The sequence below is a fragment of the Grammomys surdaster genome, unplaced genomic scaffold (genome assembly GCF_004785775.1).
Source record: "Grammomys surdaster isolate TR1022 unplaced genomic scaffold, NIH_TR_1.0 186, whole genome shotgun sequence".
Classification (NCBI taxonomy): Eukaryota; Metazoa; Chordata; class Mammalia; order Rodentia; family Muridae; genus Grammomys; species Grammomys surdaster.
The window spans coordinates 2,227,299-2,249,921 of NW_021604631.1; the positions used below are offsets into that span (position 1 = coordinate 2,227,299).

At 49.2% G+C, this 22,623-nt stretch overlaps 3 protein-coding genes across 8 annotated transcripts in view; 1 reads left to right on the top strand and 2 right to left on the bottom strand.

Annotated features, from left to right (window-relative positions):
- Positions 1-168: 168 nt before the first annotated feature.
- On the top strand, positions 169-11,027 carry Tmem140 (transmembrane protein 140). Its single transcript, XM_028768431.1, has 2 exons — positions 169-379; positions 9,683-11,027. Exon 2 carries the CDS (start codon positions 9,706-9,708, stop codon positions 10,261-10,263), a length of 558 nt encoding a protein of 185 aa, XP_028624264.1. The 5' UTR covers positions 169-379; positions 9,683-9,705; the 3' UTR covers positions 10,264-11,027.
- On the bottom strand, positions 10,863-17,275 carry Cyren (cell cycle regulator of NHEJ). Of its 5 annotated transcripts, none has more exons than XM_028768436.1 (4): positions 16,700-17,275; positions 13,749-13,999; positions 12,706-12,781; positions 10,863-11,872 (listed from the first exon to the last, which is right to left on the bottom strand). In XM_028768436.1, the coding sequence occupies exons 2-4, from the start codon at positions 13,886-13,888 to the stop codon at positions 11,612-11,614; spliced, it is 477 nt and encodes a 158-aa protein (XP_028624269.1). In that variant the 5' UTR covers positions 13,889-13,999; positions 16,700-17,275; the 3' UTR covers positions 10,863-11,611. The 5 variants fall into 5 exon arrangements, with proteins under 5 accessions (XP_028624269.1, XP_028624268.1, XP_028624266.1 ...); XM_028768435.1 differs by lacking the exon at positions 16,700-17,275 and adding an exon at positions 15,170-15,316; XM_028768433.1 differs by lacking the exon at positions 16,700-17,275 and adding an exon at positions 15,108-15,316.
- Positions 17,276-18,104: 829 nt separating this feature from the next.
- Wdr91 (WD repeat domain 91) overlaps positions 18,105-22,623 on the bottom strand; it is a 30,608-nt gene continuing 26,089 nt past the window's right edge. For both annotated transcript variants that reach the window (XM_028768438.1, XM_028768437.1), the window contains exons 14-15: positions 21,396-21,593; positions 18,105-18,639 (exon numbers count right to left, since the gene is read on the bottom strand). In XM_028768438.1, coding sequence (XP_028624271.1) covers positions 18,475-18,639; positions 21,396-21,593 — 363 coding nt within the window. In that variant the 3' untranslated portion in view covers positions 18,105-18,474. The remainder of the gene's footprint in view (positions 18,640-21,395; positions 21,594-22,623) is intronic.

A 22,623-nucleotide genomic window follows, 5' to 3' on the forward strand; every position in this document is an offset into this window, starting at 1 on the left:
CCTCACCTGGCTCACTGCTCAGGCGGTGTGTACGTGCGCGCACCAGTGTGGGTCATGTGTTCCCGTGAGCAACAAGAAGTTGTTTACACTCTTTACTTCTGAAAAGTCATAAGACACAGGCAAGTTAAAAAACGAAAGTGAAATCAGCTGATAGTGACATCAGTCAGCACAAATGTACCAAAGTTCAGAGAGCTGTTTACTTGAACGCGGCTCGGCAGAGCTCAGGAGCTCTGAGCTGTGTCTGCTTGCAGCTTCTCTCCTCTGCCCTGGTTTCTGAAGCCTGACATTAGAAAGTAACTCAAGAGAAGATCGACTCCCCGGACGCTGATTTCCTGTGTCACCTTTTGATGAGTGTTCCTGGGCTCTGGCGTTGGTTTTTGTAAGTACACCCCACAGCAAGGGAGAAGAGGTGTTTACAGCTCCCGGACTTCAAATTCTAGCAACATAATAAGGGGGAACGCTTCGCTTGGTGTCTGTGGTTCCTCTCTCCCCAGGGATCGACATACCCTTTTACCTCTGTCCTGCCCCCAAGCTCTTAAGCATCACTCTGTGTATCTCTGCCTCAAAAACACGATGAAGGTGGCACTGTAAATGGTTAGAAACGCACTGGCTAGCTACATGCAGCCCAGTCTTCGCGAAGCTTGTACCGGTAAATACCTGTGGCTTTGGGACACATTGTTCTCCAAAAGTAGGCAGACAAACAAAACATGTCACCACAGCCAAACTGATACCAAAACTTGGAAAACATGAAGGAAAAATCTGTGTTCTTGGCCAAAAGAGAATTATAGGACATAAAAATATTTTAAGACTTGATGTCAACCCCCAAAGCAAACTCATGGAGGGGGGATTATTTCTTGAAACAGCTTTTTTCTTTTTTTCTTTTTTTTTTAATTTGGACTGATTAATAACTTCCATTACACTTCTTTAATCTGTAAAATCAAGTTGTTGAATAAGGTGAGAAAAGAAAAAAACGGGAGGAAATCTTTCTTTTCTTCCTTGAGACAACTGAAGTGTGTTTTCAGTATTTTTCCTCTTCTCCTGGTCTTCCTAATCACACACGTCTGAGATTCAGCGTCTGAGATTCAGCGCCTGGAAGATGGCTTCACGCATCCCATTTTCTAAACTGCTATTTTACTCCCCACATTATCGAATTACTAAAGGCTACGGTGGTTTGTCTTACAATCTCACCTTTCACAAACAGCACCTAATTCTGGGAATATTTTAATGTGGCCTTCACCCAGAAACACCGTAGCTAGCTGGCATTAGGGCTTCAGTTCAATCAGGCCTCTCTCTCCTGTGCATCTTTCTATGGGTGCCTTCCCCACCCATGTGCTTTTGAATTGGCTGTCCTAAAAGCTGTTTCATCATCCTGATGTACAATAACTGACCTGCGTTATGCCTGATACTGTGATACTCCATCCTTTGTAGAGATTAGGGGTTACATCCCTGATACTGCCTTGGAGATAAGGTGATAAAAGTGGGTCATTAGGCCAAAAAATATATACAAACCTTAGAGTCAGAGTCACTGTGTTAGGAAGCCAGTCTTGGCATCTGGAGTGTCACCGAGGATGCTGTCTTTAGTTTTTAGAAAGAAAAGCACATGTTACCCAGCATGCTTTGGAGCCATTGGAAAAACACAGATTTGTTTTAAGTTAGCTTCATTCTTTTGTGAATTGTTTGTATTATCTCATCCAGTGCAGTGCTTTTCTTACTTAACGTTTGCATGAATGTTCTATACGTTATGTGTGTTAATCACCTCACACTTAGTGCAGATATCTTCCATGCTCATTGACTTTTGATTCTGTATTGTTTTTACTGGTGCACAGAAATCTCCATTTTTTTTAAAAAAATAGCTAAATCTGTAGTTTTCCTTGTCATTTTGATGTACTTTTAAGTTCAGAATGTACTTCCTCATTCATAAATCAGAGTTTTTTTTTTTTCTAGATTTTATTTTACACTGGTTCACTCTCAAATCCATGTGAAATTTATTTTGGCATATGGCATGAGATGATGTTCTAAAATAGTTTGGAGCTTTTTGTTTTCTTATTTTTCTTTTCTTTTTGGCTTGTTACTAAACAGCCCCTTTAGCATTAGCGAGTTAATGGAAATTGGGCCTTAAACCTAACATCTCTTGTGAGTAGGGCTCTTCCCCAGCCCTGTAATATAGAGCCATTTACATATTCCTGCTGCTGTCTCTCCCCCTCACTTTGCCCTGTTTAGTTCCTCCCCAAATCTTTTCAAAATTATCTCCTTAAAACTCTAAGTAGTATATGTCTTCCAAATAGAGCACAAGCTTATTTGGGGTGGGGGAAGCATCTTGTTTGTCTCATGTGTCTTTGATTCTCCAGGGCCCCTGGCTCAGGGACCTCCCAAATGCATCATTAGTGGGGTCAGGAGATGAAATCCTAGCCTAGGAAGGGGATGGTACATCTCCTCAGAATTGCAGGGAAGAGCAAATCAGCTGCCTTTAAGCATGCTGGGAGACCTGCCATACACAGAGATGCAGACGGTACTCCTCTTTTAGGGTGCTGTTTTGTCTCCAAAGTTTCTGTAACCTTTGTTCCCTGCTGGGTTATCTGTTACCCAATGCCAATAAGCAGCAAAACTGTGGAACAAATACAAAGTTAATATTAAAGGAGCCGTTTAAACAGTTACTTCAACGGTTTGCTGTCCACGTCTTAGCCTAGGCCATGCTTCTGGCTTTCTGTCACAGTGCCCTGGTACAGTCCTATCTCTGCTGCTCAAGCTGTTTTTATTTACACAGCAGACTGATCGTGAAAGTAAACATTACAGCATTCCATAGAGGCCACCTACACCACTAACCGCACCCAGGCAACAGCACTGCCCTAGCCCAGTCTTGAGAAACTAGGACATGGGCTCGTATTTCTGCCAGAGGAAGCACGACACATTTCCCATTCTCCTTCCTTTCTCTTCTGTGAGAGCCGCACCTACACCACAGACACTAATCTTAAACACGGTTAGATGAGGCCAGTGGCCTCTCTGACAAGGAAATGGACAACATTGCTCTCCTCTGCAGCCTGTCAGTCTATTGTTCTGCCTTCGCTCACTGCACACACCCCACCCTCAGCCTCCACCTCACTCTTCTTCCCCTAAATCACATCAGGATCACAGCTCACATGTGCACTTAGCATGTGCCCAGTACTGGTTCATTCACGGGAATACTTACTCAACCTCCCAAAGTCCCGTGTAGAACCGGAAAGTAGTGATAGCAGAGGGCCTTGAATCCAGATGTTGTGGGAAGAATTTTTTAACTGAACCAGAGGACAGGGGAGCAAGTGAAGACAATGAAAGAAGAAGGAACTTATGAGAAGTCACATATGCTGTTATGTGTGCTGCCACTGACAGCCAGTCAGCCATGCCTGTCATCCAGGGAATGTTTGCTGAGTGCATTCTAGAAGCCAGGAGCAGCCTTGGATGTTTAGGACAGAACAGAAAAAATGTAGATAGATGATAGATAGATAGATAGATAGATAGATAGATACATGCATGCATACATGCATACATACATGCATACATGCACAGACAGACAGACAGATGTAAAACTGAACATAAGTTAGGAGATGACAGTTTAGTGTTTGCCATGCAGGTGTGATGACCTGAGTGTGAGACTCAGCATCCACATAGAAAGCTGAGGATGACGGCCTGCGCTTGTCATCCCTGCACTTGAGGGGCAGAGACAGATGGAGCCCTGGGCTCACTGGCCAGCCAGCCTCGCCTAATGGGTGATCTCTGGACCAATAAAAGACCCTGTCTCAAAAAATAAGGTAGATGACATTCCTAAGGAAAGAATGACACACCCAAGGCCTCCACACTTAAATATCTACAAAGCAAAGCAAAGCAAAGCAAACTCAACAACAGACAGAAGCCGTTGTTCCCCTGGAGTTTCATCCTGCTGGAGGAAGGGGCAAGCGGGGTGTCTTCTGTCAGACAGTCAGACGTGCGGGTGAGCATGCACGGGATGCCAGGCGGGGCTCACGGAAGAAGAGGGGGTTGAGTTTGTACAGTGCTAAGCAAGGAAGGTGCGCCTAATCACAGGCATACGTTTGAGGAAAGACCTGAAAGGTGGGGTGGGGGGAGGAGTTTCAATGGCAAGTGTCCTGAGCTTGTCTTAGGTTTCCAGAAAATACCAGGGAGGCCACTGTGGTGACTGAGGAGGGGATAGCAAAGGACCAGAAGTCTGAGGTAGGGTACGTAGTGACACTTGGAGGGGTCTTATGCTAAAGAAACAAAAAGAAGGCGGGAGCATTTTTAATGTGTGCCCAAGAGACAAGCACTCCCGAGTAGCAGCCGTCCTTCACCCTACTTGGGAACTTGCTCAAGGCCCTCGAACACCTTCAAGTCAGAGGATACCACACTGCTTGTCCACCAAGGAATCAAATGTTAACCATCTAGTTAGCATGTTTCTGGAGAGGGAACGCTGACTGTGGGGACACTCTGTGGAGGAACTTCAATCCTCTCTGCATAGTGTAGAAACAAACCAAACCAAAAACAACAAAGCATAGGGTTGTTCTGTGAGGATAGCCTAGATAGAGAAGACAAAGTTCATGAGGGTCTCTTTAGAGACACAAGTATTCAGGTGGCAGGCTGGTGTGTCTGTCAGGGGAGCTAGTGAGCCCTGCTCTCCGAGATCTAGGCCTGCATCCCACGAGTACTCGGGGAAAGGACCTGTGAAACAACCAGCCACTGCCGGTTGTTTGTTTCCCTGTAAGACAAAGAGAAAGGGGAGCTCACGGGTTCTCAAATACCAGGATGAGAACCCGCTAGCTGAAGCGTGATGAGGGCAGTGACGGACTACAAATTATAAATAAGTGTGTGCTCAGGGGAGCCCTTGATGTTTAGATAATCTGTGGTTTTGCGATGAAGGAGACAATGCCCGGGTGTGTTAAGCTAGGAACGGAGCTTGGTGATACAAACCTTCCCTGAGGCGGGGAGCATCAGGCACTGTGAGCCTTCTGCAATTTCACTGGGAATCTTTAACTTGGAGCAAGTGTCAAAAGCAACAGTACACCCACCTCCCACCTCCCACCCCCATCTCCCACCCCCCACCCCCCACCCTCCACCCCCGCCTTCCCGTGCTTCTCCAGCGTTCCTCGAGGGGAAGGCAGCTGTCTTAGAGCTGCAAACACAGAGCTGAACTGTGTAGAAGTTCTTTTCTTCACTAGCCTCTCATGGCTGCACCTCATCGTGCAGCTTCTGGGGCTGGAGAGACCCTGTTACCAACCCCCAGGGCTGTTCAGACAGCCCTCAGGGATCGGAGATCTCTCTCCGTTTCACTTTAAAAATGATCCTGACAAGATCATAATTATAATTCAGAGTGAAATGATTTCCTGGTCATGCTCCTTTGGGTCACTAGCCCATTCTCCTCTAGGATGATTCTAGAGATGCTTAAACAAACAAGCGAGCAAACCTCCACCTCAAGACGAGCCTTCCTATTTCCACAGCCCGGAAATCAAGCAGATTTCAATCACCGATTCCTCAGGTCATTCTCACATGGGTCCTGCTCTCAAACCCACATGAACTGGAAGCTCAGCTCAGGAGTCAGGCTGGGGACTAGTGCGGCAGGGGGATTCTGCCTTACTGTGGCACAGTGACAAGCCTGGGGGCCTCTGCCCACCAGAGCACTCACAGGACAGCAAAACTAAAACTCAGGATGGTTTCTTTTCAGCAGCACTGGGCTCAAACCCAGGGCCTTGCACGCATCCAAAACGTCATTTTTAAAAAGCAAAAGAACTCCACCGAAGAGATACAAATAGTCAGTAAACAATTGAAAAGGCCGAACCTTACTGTCTCTGAAGGGAGCATTGGGTAGCAGCGGCTCCTGGATATCCAAGATTAGGTGATTCAAGAATATGCGACACCTCAGAGGATGAGGTCAGACAGACATTTGCCAGCAGGCAGCACATGCCCACACCCTAGCTATTCAGGAGGCTTGCTTACCAGAGCTCAAGACCAGCCTGGGCAGTGTAGTGACCTCATCACTAAAGTGGAATTTACAAGTTAAGCTCAAGCCTGGAGATGGCTCAGTGAGTGAGGAGACAGTTGCCAGGTTGGAGACCTGAGTTCCGTTCCCTGAACCCACGCTGTGGAAGGAGAGAACTGACCCCTGCCAGTGGTCCTCTGACCTCCACGCCTGCGCTATGAGCACACACACAAATAAAACATTTAAAAAGTTAATTATTTTAAGCTAAGCTTCTAGAAGGATAAATGTATTCACAAACATTTCGCATAGCATTATTCATAAGATTATGGAATATAAAGAATAGCTTACCAAAAAAAAAAAACCTATTAGCTTTTACAGCTCCAGGAAGCCCTTAAAAGCAACAGGGAACAATTGCAGGACGTAAACATGCATGCTATAATAACAGGAGAGGGATGCAGGGACGCCATCCTAAGCGCAGAGCCTGCGAGGAGATGTGCTCACTGGTCACTCTGAGCAGCAGTCACGGATGATTTTCAATCTTTCTCACTTTGACATGTTTTGATAGTTTTCTGAAACCAGCCTGCATTGCTTTATTACAAACAGGAGGAAGTTCATCTAAAAGTGGCCACCGTGACTCAGCAGTCTGCAGAGCCTCTGGCTCTTTGTAGGAAGTGTGGGCTTATCATTACAGGAAACTAGGGTCCTTTGTGCTGACGATTTGAGTGCCAGGGCAGTTAGAAGAAACCAGGCCGGGTCAGTCTGCGGAGACAGCTAGAAGAGTGTCATCGGGTTTTCAACCAAGTGCACAGGCACTGTGGCAAGGGAGTGGAGGAAGGAGGGCTAGTCACCAGCCTTGGAACTCTGCGTTTCCAGTATGAAGCCGAACGGACGTCCGTCCCAACACTGGTGGTAAAACGAAAGTCATACACAGGGCCCCTCAGGATGCTCTGCCACACACGGGTATGCCTAAGGATACCAGAGGGCATTTGCATCCATTCATTCCCAAAAATTCCAAAAACGTTCATCCTCAGGGTGAAAGAGATGAAAACTGTCCCTTGGGAACACTGCATTCTTGAATCCATTCTGGCTTCTGGTCTGCCCAAAGGAGCTAGAGAGAGGCTGAGCGTGGGCACAGCCTGGGCAGAAAAGCTTGATCACAGGAAAGCAAATGGAGAGGACAAAGAGACCTGAGCCCCAGTAAAACTCAAGTTCTAGGATAGAGCAGGTGCCAGAGAGCCTCAAGTGCCAGGCACGGGAGCAAGGGCTGAACTCTGCCTTGAGGCAGAGCAGAGCAAAGTCAGGACAAGCCTTCTCCACATGCCGGGGCCTGCGCTCCTTCCCCTCCCGTTTTTGATTGCTGTGCTCTCTCTTGCAAACTTTTGGGAAGTCAGGTGGGGCAAGAGGATCTCAGGGTTTTAGCCAACTTGGGCTACATAGAGAGACTCTTATTTCAAAACAGGGCAAAACAAAACAATAACCCACCAAAGCCCCCAAAAGATCAGTTGGGAGAAAATGAAGGCACAAACAAGGGGAGTTGTGCTGAGGTGACCACGGCCTCCTCTGAGAAGCCAACTTTGCTGTCTGACCCATCTTCAAAGGCAGTAGTAACCTAAACACACACGATCCAAACAGGAGGCTCCCAGGTTGTACCCTGGTTGTTTCTTGGGGCAGTGCCGGCTGTGCACAGGTTAGACCCACACTACATCCTAAACACCTAACCCCTCTAAAAACACACATACAGACTTGACAAACATTTTTCTAAATGACTAAAACCATTTAAAATATTTTGGGAATTTTTCATACCATGGCTGCATGGATTAAGTATTTCATCCTTGGAACATAGTGACATAGGGCAATAGCTGCCTTTTACAGTCTTGGCAAATCCTTCTGGAGCAAGCACTGCTGCTTCAAGAATTCCTAGTACATTCAAACAAGGCCTCTGACAACAGCTGCTTCCCCAAGATACTGGTCCCTGCTGGGCTCCACTGGGGGGAACCCACAATGACAGCCAGGAACTGCTCCATGCTGGGTAGAGCCAGAGTAGATTCAGACCTCAATGTTCTAACCCTACCTGTCTACTGCCAGGCAGCTGCTATAACCAACCAATGAATCCCTATTGCACCGTACTAGAAAAAGAAGCTCCTCCCTCCCACTCCCCTGGCCCAGCTCCTCAAGGCAAGCATTCTTTCTGTCTTCATTCCTGTTGGTTCCTATAAAACAGAGACACAGAAATCCCACTGTACCTTGTGAGAGGAGCTGTTCCCAAGGAGTCCCCTGAGATCCACAGGTCTGCGGGTCCTTCCCCAGAGCCACCAATGCTGGGGTAAACCTAGCTCTGTGGGTTAGGCCCATGGGACTGTGTGGGCCTGGGTGTTTGTGTCTCACAAGGCTCCCAGCTCTTTATTCCTGGTCACCCCCAGTGTTTGTCTTGCTTGTTTTATTCCTCGGTGCGAAATGCACGTAGAAAAAGGCAGTGTGCAGACTATTATTTCTGAGGCAATTGGAAAAATCCGTTCTGAATAAAAATGTAATGAAAAGATTTTTCTAAGTAATGAGAGTGTAGTAAAATAGGCTCTTCTATATACACTTAAAGAGAGGGCTTTGCATCTGCAGGTCCATCTGGCAATACATAGTAAGATCGCTAAGATGAGACAAACAGCTCTGAGTTGAGTGTGTATGTGTGTGTGTGTGCCTTTCTTTTCTTTTCTTTCTTTCTTTCTTTCTTTCTTTCTTTCTTTCTTTTTTTTTTTTTTTGAGACAGCATCTCTCTACATAGCCCTGGCTGCCCTGGATCTCACTCTGTAGACCAGGCTGCCCCTCAAACTCTGAGATCCACTTGCCTCTGCCTCCAAGCACTGGGATTGAAGGCAGGTGGCGCCACACCTGGCCTATGAATGAAATATTATGTAACCATTTATCATGTTTTGAAGAATATCTCAACAGCTTTGAAAAATACCCACAACAGTCAGTGAAAACCACTGTTTAACACTGTGCTTTAAAGAAATACAATCACATAGGGGAAATATCTGTGGAATATGAACAGTGGTTTTACTACAGTAGTAGTAAAATTTTTTCTTTTAAAAATTTTCCAGAATGTCCTAGAATAATAGATTTCTATTGTTATGGGGGGCCTGGGGGCAGACAGACATGTTTTAAAATCAACAGCGTACAATAGTGTGATTTCATCCCAGGAGAGGTTCGGTTCCCTAAATAGGGCAGGAGACACAGGCCACTGATCCTCCAACCAGGCTCACATCCAACCAACCGAGCCATAGAGCTTTGCTGACACCCCGAGCACAGACACTAATCTGACTTGTAGCCTCGCTGGGTAGTTTTTCAGTTCCCTAAGTAGTTGTCAGCAGCAACTGAACATAGGCTCGGCCAAGTCTCGAACATGTACCTCAAGCTGCAGCCCCAACTAACAGTGAGGCTTGCCCTTCATCCTCACACCTCCAAACCTACCTCTGTGAGGATCTGAAACACTCTCAGCTGCCAACGGCTTGTGGTATCTATGCGGCAATAAAGCCCTTTGTGCCTTGTGGCTCAGGACACTTCAGGTTTTCACAGATGACACTTCAGGTTTCCACAGATGCCCAGTTCCTTCTAACCTCAAACCAGTGGGCCACTGTGAGTGGGACCTGGCTGTGACTTGGGACCTCCTGTCTACATGAGGGCAGAAGGAATTAGGAGCTTATAAACACAAGGAAAGGACTGGACACTCACTGGTGTGAACTTTTCCAGGCCCCTCTGCAACAGCAGAAGAGATGACTGTCTCCAGGCTGTGGCGGAACAACTGCCTGCCCTTCGTGGGCATCATGATCCTTGTGGCCATGGCCTTGTCCCTGATGTTCTACGCTCTCCTCTGGAAGGCTGGCAACCTCGCTGACCTACCTAACCTGAGAATCGGCTTCTACAACTTCTGTCTGTGGAAGGAGGACACTGGATCCCTAGAGTGTTACAACTTTCCTGAGCTGGAGGTGCTGGGGGTTCCTCAGGTTGGCCTAGCCCTGGCCAGGCTTGGTGTGTATGGAGCCCTGGTCTTCACAGTCTTCGTCCCTCTGCCTCTCCTCCTTGCCCAGTACAACAGAGATAAGGGAGAGTGGCATCTAGCCGTGGGCTTCCTGGCAGCATCCTCTGTTCTGTTGGCGGGCGGACTAAGCCTCTTCCTCTCCTTCGTGTGGAAGTGGCTCAGGCTCTCCTTCCTGGGGCCTGGCTTTCTAGCTCTGTGCCTAGCCCAGGCCTTACTCATCATCTTGCTTGTGGCCACAGTTATGTTCCCGCCACGGGATAAGAAGGACAAGAACCAGTGGGAGAACTGTTAGTCCAGTCTTACAAAAGCTTATGGGATTGCAAGGGTTCAGTTCTAACTGTGCTCCAAGAAGGTGCCAGAGAACCTGTGGCTGGGTGGGTCCTTTCACCCATCTTGTGTCATAGCTAATGTTGATCTCAAGCTCAGCAGATGGAACCACCTACTGAGCAGAAGGGCTGTGGGGTCAAGGAACCCAGAGGCGGCTTGGAGGGCTGGGGTACCTGCGGTTTCTTAGGGTACTGTGTAGCTCATTAGCACAGGGATCCCTGCATTAATCAACCAATATTCACAATAGCCCCAGGCAGGTGGGAGTCTGTCAGAGGCCAAATTTCCAAGCTATCTTGGCAAAGTGTCAAACTAGAACTCTGTAATGGTTATGGCAACAAATGAGACGGTTAGGGAAAAAAAAAAAAACTGCTTTAACACCACTGTCTTGTCAGCACAAAGAGAAGCCTCGCTGGCTATTCAGGATCCCCTGAATGGATCCCTGGACCTGACAGCAAATAGGAATCAGCTGTTAAACCATTTTTGTGACCCAGGGATGTAAACAAAAAATGTGCCAAATTCTGGAAGATGAACAGGATCGAATAGTCACCACAAACACACAACACATTCCATCACCTTACCCAGAACTGGAGAGGCAGAAGCTTGGTCTTTATTATGCACTGGGGCATCAGTATATATTTTTTCAGTGTCTGTGTATCAGAAAACCTACATGGCAATGAGTTCTTCATTCTGTGCTCATCAAAAGCCAAAGTGAACACAAAGAAAGGTGGACTCTGGTGTCATCTTTTGTCCTCAGCGTCTCGTGTCCCACTCTCCCTTACAGATGTACAGGGACCAAGGTGGAGGCCCCAGGTGGAAGACAGGTAGTCGGTGGTAGACAGGGCCAGTGTGGCTCACCAGCCTGATAGCCTCCTGCTACTGGACTGGCAGGAAACTGTGGGCAGCTGCCAGCCTGTCTGGTTTGAAGGGTGGAAGCTAACTACTGGACTGTGTCACGAGGGAGGCTGTTCACAAGTCTCTTTAAGTCAAGATCTAGCCACCCGTCTAGAATTCCAGGGTTCTCAGCAGCTCTATTTTTCTTTACTTCTGGCAAGTAAGCCTAAGACCTAATTTTTACTGTGAATAAGACACAGGGCTAGGATTGCAAACCCTCAGAGCCAGAGGGCGGTGCAGGATAAGACTGTAACAGGATGCATTTCTGCATCCTGCTACAGAAAAAGTCCCACCCAAACTGACAGCCTCCTGGGACTGGGAGTTGGGAACAAGGCCTGGTTTTTGTGGGTGGCAGGGGCAGGCAGAGCCCGCAGCTCTCAGCGGATCCTACAGCTCTCGGCAGAAGCAGTGAACAGTTCACACTAACTGAAGAATATCTCCCTGACGTACTTTAACTCATCTTCCTCCTCCTTTTCCTCCTCGGGGCTTCTGCTACAGAGAGAGTCAGCAGCTTCCGGGCCCTGGGGAGGGCTGAGGCCTAGAGCAGGCGAGTTGTTCCTGCTGTCTTCTTCCTCACTGCTGTTCTCCGGGGAGCTGGTGTGAGGGGAACAGGGAGGGGAGAGCTGCAGCTTATCAGGGACCTCCAGAGACAGCTGTTCCCAGGGCTTCTCCTGTTTTCGGCCCTGCAGAGCAGAAGAAAATGGCAGTCTCTCGGCACAAGCAGCTTGTTTCCCTGACACAGTGCTGTGGATGTACTCTGTGCCAACCGAAAAGCCAGCACAGCACTTGAGCAGGCAGGGACATGCTCCCACCCCACGGGCACCCACCCTTTTGTCACCCCACACCTCAGGACCCACTAGGGACAGATGCAGGGGTCTATGTATGATCAATAGAGGAGTAGAAAGAGAAGGGATCCGACTGAAAAACATGGCTGGGAAGACAAGGCATGAGACCAGGGGCCCAGGCCACAGAATCTGCTGCGGGTCTAAAGCCGGCCACAGAGCCTTGATTTCCTGGGGACAACAGTAACCCAGATCAGTGCAGTCTGGACTGCCACGGGCACTGGGAAGATGATACACTGCTTTAAAGCACACAGAAAACACGAGAACTCTGCAACGTCTCAGCAGGGCCGCTCTAACTCCTTCAGGAAGTCAGGAAACGTCCATAGCCTTCTGCTAAAGAAAGACACACTAGGAAGGAGTCCTCTTAGCCAACTGGTAGCCTTCCCAAGAATACAAGTGAACACTGTGCCCTTTCACATACACATCAGCGCAGTTACCCACAGGGGCCTGCTCTCCCTCACACCCACGCCCCGCCCGTGCAGCTAGTCTGGAGGCTCGCCCCACATGATACACACCACACACAGTGACTGAGGAAAACCTGGCTGAGAAGAGGATGCAGTGGGACCTGAGGCAGCCTGGGAGCACCTCTCTTACCAGGAGCAAGGACCTATGCTAGTTCCTACCCATGGGTAATCGCCAGCCATAGGAGTCAGAAGAGACAAGACTGATGTTACCTCAATCAGGATTCCCAGTGCCACGTCTACCATTTCAGCTTCATTCATGCAGTACACAGTCTCCGTGGCAGAGGCTCTGAAATAGAGGTGTAAAAACCACAGCTGAGGCCAGAGGGACTCACAGGAGGAAGGAAATTGAAGTACCCTCCCCCCAATGGCATGGGGGAGTTACTGTTCTCTGAACTGAAGTTTCCTCATCCTAGTGGCCCAGGGACAGGGCACAGGGCTACCCACCCTCTGGGAACTCTCTCACAAGGAACCGGGAATAGGGTTGGTGGCTGGCTTCCCACCGTTACTCCTTGAAACACACAGTGGACGGCCCGGTGTGGTGGCATACAGTAATCCCAGCACTGGGGAGGCAGAGGCAGGTGAATCTCTATGAGTTCCAGGCCAGTCTGACCTAAATAGTAAGTTCCAGGCCAGCCAAGGCTCCAGAGAGAGACCCTGTCTCAAAAGCAAACAGTGGACATAGCAAATACAGGCCATCAGGACAGAGTCCAATTTGTACCTGAATGTGAGGATATGTTTAGACAAGGGCTGTGACAACTGCCAAGGGTACAGGAAAAAGCCAGCTTTTGAGTGCAGCACTGCCGTTTCTAAGAGAATGGCAGCGCCCTCCCTCTCATTTGACAAACTCTCCCACCCTAACTACCAGCATTCACCTCACTCAGAGACACAACTTCAGATTGCTTTACTGACTGTCTGAAAAGCTCTGTGCACAGAAAAGACAGGTACCACTCAGGTGACTAGATTTCAGATCCATTGATCTTGCTTTTGTCACAAATGAAGAAGAGATAACCGCTTTGAAGAACTGGCTCCTGGGTGTGTGCGTGGTTTGTATGCAGGGCTCTCTGCCTGCACCAACAACAAGATGGCAGGACCTCACCAGCACAGAGCTCACCAACGAGCACTTACCTGGTGCTTCTCTGGGAGGGGCAAGCTGAGACCTCAAGGCACTGCTGGAAGGACCCACCTCATTGCCCTGCCCACTCTGACAGGCCAGGAGAGCTACTGAGAAGCCCCCTGAACTCAGGCTGTCCCACCTTGTTGCTGCCCCAACTCGCACGGCCGCTGTCTGCTTCCTCTTGGTTGTCTTCACTGATATAACCTTTCTCTCATTCACAGGGTCTGTCATCCACGAGGGGAGGACCCTCTTTTTGTTCTCAGATTTTAGGGTTTCCATGGCTAGTGTTTTTCCACATTCAGTAACTTGCTTCTCTAGAGCAGGACCAAAAATCACACTGTCTCGTCACACCAGGCTTATTTGATCCCAGTGGGTGCCGATTTTGAATGCCTACAAGGAGGAACTGAGTCAGTAAATTCTAATAAGTCAACGCTCTTTCAATTACCAGCAATAATTACTGGTCAGTGTGGGACAGGCCTGAGATGACCCAGGGGTGACCAGAGCCCAGAAGGCCAAGCCATGTGTACTGAGTCAAATGAAGAACTAGCAGCAGATAGGACAACGAAGCCTGCAGACAAATTTCTGTGGTCCCCTCCACTGCTCTGTGCCCTACACAGGTAGTTGGAGCAACAAGAAAGGGTTTCCTGTCACTTCTGCATCCCAAAGGAAAGGAAAAAAGGGGACTCTGGTCTCCCTTTCCTCTGCATCCCAATGATCCATGATGATCTCTGTCACTTTGGACAACAAACTTCTCACCTCTGCAGTGATTTTACTGTTAACATGTTAACACTCCTTCTAGACTCCGCTCGACTACCTAGCAACAGCCAGGTATGAGCCTGGCTTGCTACGAAAGGACTGTTTGACCTCTCTCAAGATCTCTGACCCTTTCTCTCTCTCTGACCCCGCCCCTGCCCGCCTCTCTCCCTTCCTTCCTCCCACCCCCTTCTCTCTCCACGTGTCCCCCCCTCCTCCTCTGCCCCCTCTCTTTCTCTGCCTCTACTCCCTTCTCAAGCCCCAAATAAACTTCTTTTTATACTAGACCCGTAGTATGGCTGATACGGGGGTGGGGGTATTGAGGGGTGCTCAGCATGGGCCCGCTAAGGCACCCCCTCCCACACCATACCACATTTTACAAAACAAGAATTACTAAAACCCCCAGGCCTTCTAATTCGTAGATTTTATTAGCCAGGGCTTCCCCTACCCTCAACATACACCACTAGATCATTTGAGCTCACCAGAATGGCTGTTTATAACTTCATTTAAAACAAACAAGAGAACTAGCATGGCATCATCCTAACCTGTCCGGCCACAGAACAGAAGTCGATAAGAAGAATATCATCCCGTGAATGCCAGTGAACAGAAATGAATCAGACCCGGCAGTACGTGTATCATCACGTCCATTTTATAGACAGGAAACAGACGCAGTTAAGAGTTAGCGTGCACAAAGTGGCAGAAAGCTGAACATCAACCATCGAGCCGGCAGCCAGGTCCTGCCCACCGTAAGGTTTCTGGAGCTCAGCGCTGATGGAGTCGGGCCCGTTGGGTCCTGGAAAATCTCACCCAGAAGGCACACGCGGGACCTCGCTGCACTAGCGCGGAGCTGACCGCGCACTCCCTCCCTACCGCAGAGGGAGCAGAACCGCTGCCTGGGGACAGAATGGGACGGTGAGCAAGAGGAGAGGGCGGCGCTGAGGTCTTTTTGGTGGATTCCGGGGTTTCAGGACTGCGGCGCGCACACGCGCCCCACCGCCCGCCCCTTCCGGCTCCTGCGCGTTCCCATCGCCCGCACGCTCCCGGCGCGTCCCGGCGCGCGCGCTCCCGACCCGGCCGCTGGCTGGCCCCGAGGGCACCGGGCGCCCCCTACAGACCACGGGTCACATCCGCCGGTCTCGGTTTCTGTCCGCTGTTATGACTGAGGGGCAGCTGTTGACTTAGAAAGCGGCCAGAGTCAGTAACTAGGGGAAGCAAAGGGGTTCTGGTTTTGACAATCCTGCCAGGGGATCTCCCAGGAAACCAGATTTAACACTACCCACGAGACGAGGTGCCTGGCAGTTCAGGGAGAGAAATCAAACTCCCATTTACCGCCAACCAAGGTCCCCTCTGCAGAAATGGAGGAGGTGCCACCAAGCTGCCCAGGTGTCCGGAGTCTTTCAGCTAAACTCACTCATGATTTAACACAGCCTGGGGTGATTGGGAAAGAAGCCAGGGGAGACAACGACTAAAAACATAGGAGTGGGCCCTCACAGGGGAGTTTCTTCTCTGGCACACTGGAGCAAAGGGAACCCCAGATCTGATCCTGTCTGCCCTCAAACGGAGAAATCAAGAGTGACTGATTTACAGCAGCTGGTCAGCAGTGCCAGAACTGCACTCTGGACTGGGACACCCGCAGCTCCCCTGTTGGGCATGTTTTCTCCGCAGCCTTTCCCTGGCTCTTCCTGAATGCTAATCCTCAATCTAAACTGATAGATAGCCTGGACCAGGAAACGTAAGGTTCCAACTCTTAATGGGATAAACCAATGGCTTCCAATCCCACAAATGACCCCAGGGTCATTTTAGCTGCTCTTGAACCAGGCCAAGCAGCAACCTTTCTGGGAGGGCAGCCCTTGGCTATCAAGAAAGTAACATTCATGGACTGTAAGTAGGGTCCTCAACCTCACCTGATGTGAGCCAAGCAAGTCTAACGCTGGATGAGAGAGCATCCTTCCATCCTTTTATTTTCTGTGGTTCTTAATAACTCCCCCAACTCTGCACATTTTCTTAAAACTTCTCCATGGCCACCCAGCAAATAAGGCTTAAGATAAGAAACCTGTAAGGCTGCACATGGAGCCTGTTTCCCCGCAAAGACCCCAGCAGGAGTGAGGAACCAAGCCAGAAGACTTGCCTGTGCTGGAGTCCACATGGGTTTTATTATTTTTAAATTGGCAGATAAATTTATTGGATATAGTAACAAATGTCAGTCAGCTTCATTTGGTCAGCCTGCAATGTATCCATTACTGTATATCCAGACCTCATGCCGAGCTCCTGGGCATGGATTTGGGGCCCGAGCAGAGATAGGGTCCTGAGCACAGGGAGGGAAATTCAGATTTGTACCTGCCAGGCAAGGTTCTCATCCCCTGGAAGAGTGGCTCAAGGTTTGCAGTGTGGCCTGTCTTCATGGTTGTGCTCCATGCCACTTCACTCAGGGACAGCAAAGGAGGGCGCCCTACTAAGGCCCACAAGGGTTCCAAACAGGTGCCTTGAAGGATTTGTTCTTCCTGGGAGGAGTTGGGTAGGAACAGGCTCTGGAGTGTTCTGTCTCTGAGCCTTAAAACCACTAATTCAGCAAGCTGTGGGGAATACACTGGGAAGAAAGAACATACCATGAGAGAAAAACTAGAGGAAAATTTTAACCACGGGTCTTGACTCAGATGGAACCCAGGACCACGAAGTTGGGTGAGTCAGACGTGGAGGCTGCGTGTCAGCCGGAGTGGAGAAATGGCAGGGAAAGGAGTGACCCCTTCATGTCAGTGTGGACATGGGTAAAAATGTGTGAGCATGAGACGGCACAGCAGGTAAAGCCACTTGCCATGCCGCCTGGGCCCCCGAGTTGGATCCCCCAAATACACATAAAGATGAACAGAGAGAACTGAGTCTACACCAAGTTGTCTTGTGACCGCTGCTGTCAAATATCCCACCCCACCCCCTGCCCACCCAACATACACATGTACACCAATAATAAATAGTAACTATGATATATAGGTTTTTCCTATATATCACTTTCTACTTTTCCTTTGATCCCAGAAGGGAGCCCAGGCCTTAACACTCCTACTTTTCCCTCTGTAGGCACCTGGGGGTTACCACAAGTTACCAGCCCCACAGCCTGCAACTAGCCTGGAGCCCAACGAAGCTATCAAATGGCTATTCCAAACAGTCACTGTTCATGGAAGTGGCATGCCCTAGGCAGGTAACAAGGTCTCCCATGGCAAATGTGGGAGGCCTGGGCCCAGGCCCACTGACCCTATAATGGCTCTTTCATGAGGCTGTCTCAGCAGTAGGATGTAGGATTGACTAGGGATGGGACTTGTGGTCTTCCCAAGTGACAGACCGGAGCCCAGGCTGTGACAGGAGTCCAGATGAAGCTGACCCAGCTGAGCCAGGCAGAGGTGCAGGCAGCTGGTACTATTCAAGCTCAGAGACTTCACACTGGAAGAACGAGGGAGCCACCAAATGAGAGTTCTGGCACCAGAAGACCCTGAGGCACAGGAGCTGGGGGTCCAGATCTCAGGTCTCTTATCCTGAGAAGCCTCTTAACCAAAGTCTACAGCTTTCATGTTCTGCAGAAGATACTCAGACCCTGGCTTGAGCCCAGAAGAGGGCACTGTGGTCTACACCTCAACTCTAACCAGGTTCTGCAGAAACTTGCTGGCCGAGGCTAGTGAGAGCTGAAGTACATAACCAAGGCAGGGAGCTGTGACCATCACTAGGGCCAGATGACTTTCCAGAAAGACACACCAAGTGACTGTAAGAGCATTATCTCGCCCTGATTTTTTTTCCCTTAAAAAAGAAAAATAAGCAATTATGTACAAAATATGGTCAATGCCACTTGGACCAAACACTGGTGCGCCACTGGGGCTCCTTCCTCAGCATCTGTCCTGTGCTCTGGGCTCGCTCCGCTACAGCCACGGTCCTAGTCTCTAGGAAGTACACACAGCCCGCTCCACATCTCCTGCTCCAAGAGCTGTGTCTGGATGACTGAGCCCCCTTGGCGGTCTCTCCTGAAGATCCACAGCCCGGCAGTGCAGAATCAGAGCACTGTCCTGTGCCGTCTCATCTCTCTCTTCTGCCAGAGACAATTCTGTTTCCAGCGTGTCACTCCAGGCTGGCCATCAGAGCTTATGGGCTAGGAGGGTAGTGAGCTTGATCTTGCCGTCCATGGAGGCTGTCAGGCACGTTCCACAGTCCATGGCGGTACTCCAGTCCACGGTGACCACAGGGGCACGGTGGCCACCCAGGCTCAGGCAGTTTTCTAGAACTTTCTCTTCACTGCCCAGCTGCAGAAGGATGGGAGTGAAGAGGCAACATTAGCAGACATCACTCACAAACATACACACTTTAACCAAAAACTTTTAGTGTCCAAACACTACCTTGAGCCTGGCAGTGGGCACCCCAATCTGAGAATGTGGCCTGGCCCATACCCCCACTTTTCTGTAAAGCCTGTTTACTCTTTCGCTTTCCTGACTGTAGTCAGCCCACCTCGTGTGGAAATCAAGTCCCTGAGATGCTCTCAAAAGATGGCATTTCCTCTGTGGCCTTGGCCTATCTCCTGCACCTACCCTGTATGTTCCCACAGCATCCACTGTTACAGCATCACCTGCCAGCCGCTGGCTGACTCTAGCTTGTGGACTTACTCATCTGAGGCACAGTTCTCACGGTGGGCGTGCACACTTTGGGAGGGCAGGACCTCTATGACCAGCTGTATCACTCCAAATGGGGCCAGGCACAGGAAGGCCTTGATGAATGTGTGAACATGCCTGTCATCCAGCACCTCACCCCTGACCCACCATCTAGAACTGTGAGCATGGGTGAAGGGCCAGATGCTAACAGGCACTGCAGTGGAAACCAGAAACAAGACGACTCCTAGCAACACTATGATACCTGAGAGCAAGCGGCAGACAGCATTCACGGTCGTGAAGACATCACTAGAAAAGCCATCAGTTAAGCTATTTATGGATTGTAAAAATGAATCTGACGCTTAGCAGACACCCTAAGTAAGTGGAACCATTGATGACACTTCAAAAAAATTACACAAGAAAACCTGTCAACCTATCATCTGATTACAGAGCAAGTCTGACCGTGCATCGCATAAACTGACGGGTGAGAGGCTGCATGCCTTAAAATAAAGTGTATCTACAACCATTCCTCCATACACACAACAAAGAACAGCTCTCCCGGAAGTCAACTACAACAAGCCTTAAAGAGGAAAACTAGGCTTGAAACTAGTGTTTTATGGTGTCTTGAAGGAGAGACCCAGAGAGATCATGCAGCTAACAGTGGCAGGGAGGCCGAGAACACAGTAATGCTGCCCTCTGCAGAAAGAGGAGCCTCTCTGACTGCAGACCTGGGTGCCACTGAGCAGCCATGGGTCAGTGTGACCTCATTTCCTGTCTCAGCACCCACTCAGCCCACAGAGTCCCCCCACCGGCCTCTGCCCAGCCTGAGGCCCAAAGAGTGCTCTCTCCCATGTCCCCAACCCCTTCTCTTCCCAGTCCATAGACTGCAGCATCCCTCTAGGTCTTCCTGAGAACTTGGTCCCCACCCATGTTCTCTGGGAGCTCCTCAGGGCTTAGCTGTGTGTCTGTCACCTACTTTTAGTGCTGTCTAACTTGTGTCTGAACCCCAGGCAAGCACAGACAACATTTTTTTAACCCCTTGGTCCACTCTGCAGTACAGTGATGCCAGGCCCAGCACACAACTGCTGTTCAAACCCAAGCTGTTTGTTGACTGACAAGCAGTGGCATCAGACACTGAGAGGAATCCTCCATCTCACAGACTAAATACCATTGGCAGGGAAACACTCTCAAATGAGCACTGAAGGAGACAGAGGAATTCACAGCACCAGACACGTGGTCCTGGGCCCTCAGCCCTCATCTCTGGATGATCCCAGTGAAAAGGCCAGGCACTCAGTCTCTCAGTGGTACAACACCCTGAATCAAACTGAGCAGCTCTGACTGGAGAGGTTTTGTTTGCTTGCTTTTGCTTTTGTTTGGTTGGTTTTTTTTTTTTTCCAGTCTATAAACAGGAACAAAAACAATGTGGATAAGCCAGCAAGAAGGCTTAGTAGTAATGACACTTGCTGCCAAGACCAAGGATCTGAGTTCAATCCCCAGGAATCACGTTGTAGAAGGAAAGAACTGAGTTCTACATGATGACCTCTGACCCCTGTGTCATACATGTACCTACACACAAAAATAAAAGATAGATAAACAGATAACTAGAGATAAATACAATCCATTTTTTAAAGAGATGGCTCAGTAGTTGAGAGCGCTTCTTGCTTTTGCCAAGTGGGACTTGAGTCTGACTCCTAGCATCCATGTAGAGTTGCTGACAACCACCTGAAACTCTAATTTCATGGGTTCTGCCACTTTCTTCTTGGTACCACCACATACACGTGCATAAATACATATAGCACGCAAACACACATATAAATAAAATAAATCTTCAAAAATAAAGTCAGAACTATGTAGACAACTTGTATCCTAGCTTGACAAAGAACACCCCTGAATTTCTGTCTCACGTGCAGACTTTGGTGTACATGACCCACAGGCCTCCTATAAAATAACCTATTCTAAATCAGCGAGGAAAGCAATTTAGCTAGCTCAGACCCATGAGGCACATGGGTCCACGCACCCAAGGCCTTTGCCCTGTTGATATCTTTGTGAGTATTTATTATTTCCAAGGAATATGACGAAAAAAGGGCAGAATCTTAACAGATGCAGGACACAGGGCCACACTCAGCTGTGCAGAACACAGGCCCACACTCAGCTATGCAGGACAGAGGACACAGGGCCACACTCGGCTATGCAGGACAGAGGGCACAGGGCCATACTTGGCTATGCAGGACAGAGGAGACAGAGCCACACTCAGCTATGCAGGACATAGGTCACAGGGCCACACTTGGCTATGCAGAACACAGGCCCACACTCAGCTGTGCAGGACAAAGGCCCACACTCATCTCAGGTCAGCCAAGCTGACCTCTAGAGAAAAGTCCCTTCCCCCCCCCCCCGCCAGTACTCTGCCACCCACTTACCTTATAGATGAGGCCCCCTGTAGCAGAGCATGTCAGCATGTAATTGCCCTCTGAGTCGAAAGCGAAGAGCCGGCCCCTGGGAACTTGAACCTGCTTGTAGCCACTGTAGCCAGACAGGACAAAGGGGCCAGTGGCATCTGAAGGGAGGTTGTACTCAGATACCTTGAGGCCACTCTTGTGGATGTTCCATTGGATGAACTGCAGATACAAGGCACAAAAGGAGCTCCCTCAGATAGTCACACAGAGGCCACTACCCAGACTCCGATACCCCAATAGCAATCACCACCTAGGCCCGGGAGACAGAGCCACGGCCAACCTCAGGCAGTGACTGGCTGAGGCAACCACCTCCCTCACCAGTTCCATAGCCTTGAAAAAAGCCTTTCATGATAGGAAACAACACAGGGCTGTAGAGACAGTCTATTCCTCAGTCCTGTCTCTCACCAATACAAGTTTCTTTAGGGGAAAAAAATAAATCTAAACAGCCGTCAATAAGTTTGTATCAGAGCCCAACTCTCCTTGTTCCTCTGGCCTGAGCTTAGGAGAGGAAAAGGGACAGTCACTGGCTTTGCAAGACTTCCTGGTCTCCTGGGCAAGGTAGGTGAGAGGGTGTAGGGAGGTGCTTTTTTAGTCACCTTTAATATTGTCATTATTCCTTCCTGTATTATCAGAATTGGGGCCCAGTTAGATTTTCTGGACCTGGGGACAAAGTATAGAGGACAGACAGACAGATTACAAATACTTTGCAATTGCTCAGCAATGCAATCAATCACGTGTTGAGTGGTGCATTCTGTGTTTCACTTGTGACGTGGAGAGTGAATAGCTCAGACTGGAGACAGGCTGCTCGTCATCCCTCAGAGTCCTACCCACGTAACAGGATGTCAAACTTTAACTTAAAAGCCCTACAGAGTTTCCAAGGGAAGAAATGAAACAGGACATGGTGGTACACATTTATAATCCCACCCCTATGGGAGACTGAGGCGGGAACATCTTAGAGCCCAGGAAGGTGAAGCCAACCTGGACAACACACTAAGATGTGGTCTCAAAACAACTTAAGTAAATAAATAAAATCAACAGTTAGGTGTGACGGCTCCCATCTGGCATACCAGCACTTAGGAGGCTGAGGCTAGGATTGCCCCAAGTTAGAGGTCAGCCCTGGGCTACAGAGAAAGATATGATGTAACAGATAGATAGATAGATAGATAGATAGATAGATAGATAGATAGATAGA

Coding starts and splice junctions, on each gene's coding strand:
- Tmem140 (XM_028768431.1), top strand. CDS start 9,706: ATGACTGTCTCCAGGCTGTGGCGGAACAACTGCCTGCCCTTCGTGGGC.
- Cyren (XM_028768436.1), bottom strand. CDS start 13,888: ATGGAAACCCTAAAATCTGAGAACAAAAAGAGGGTCCTCCCCTCGTGG. Junction 12,782..13,748: donor CGAGTTGGGGCAGCAACAAG/GTGGGACAGCCT, acceptor CCTCTATTTCAG/AGCCTCTGCCACGGAGACTG. Junction 11,873..12,705: donor CACTGGGAATCCTGATTGAG/GTAACATCAGTC, acceptor TCTGCTCTGCAG/GGCCGAAAACAGGAGAAGCC.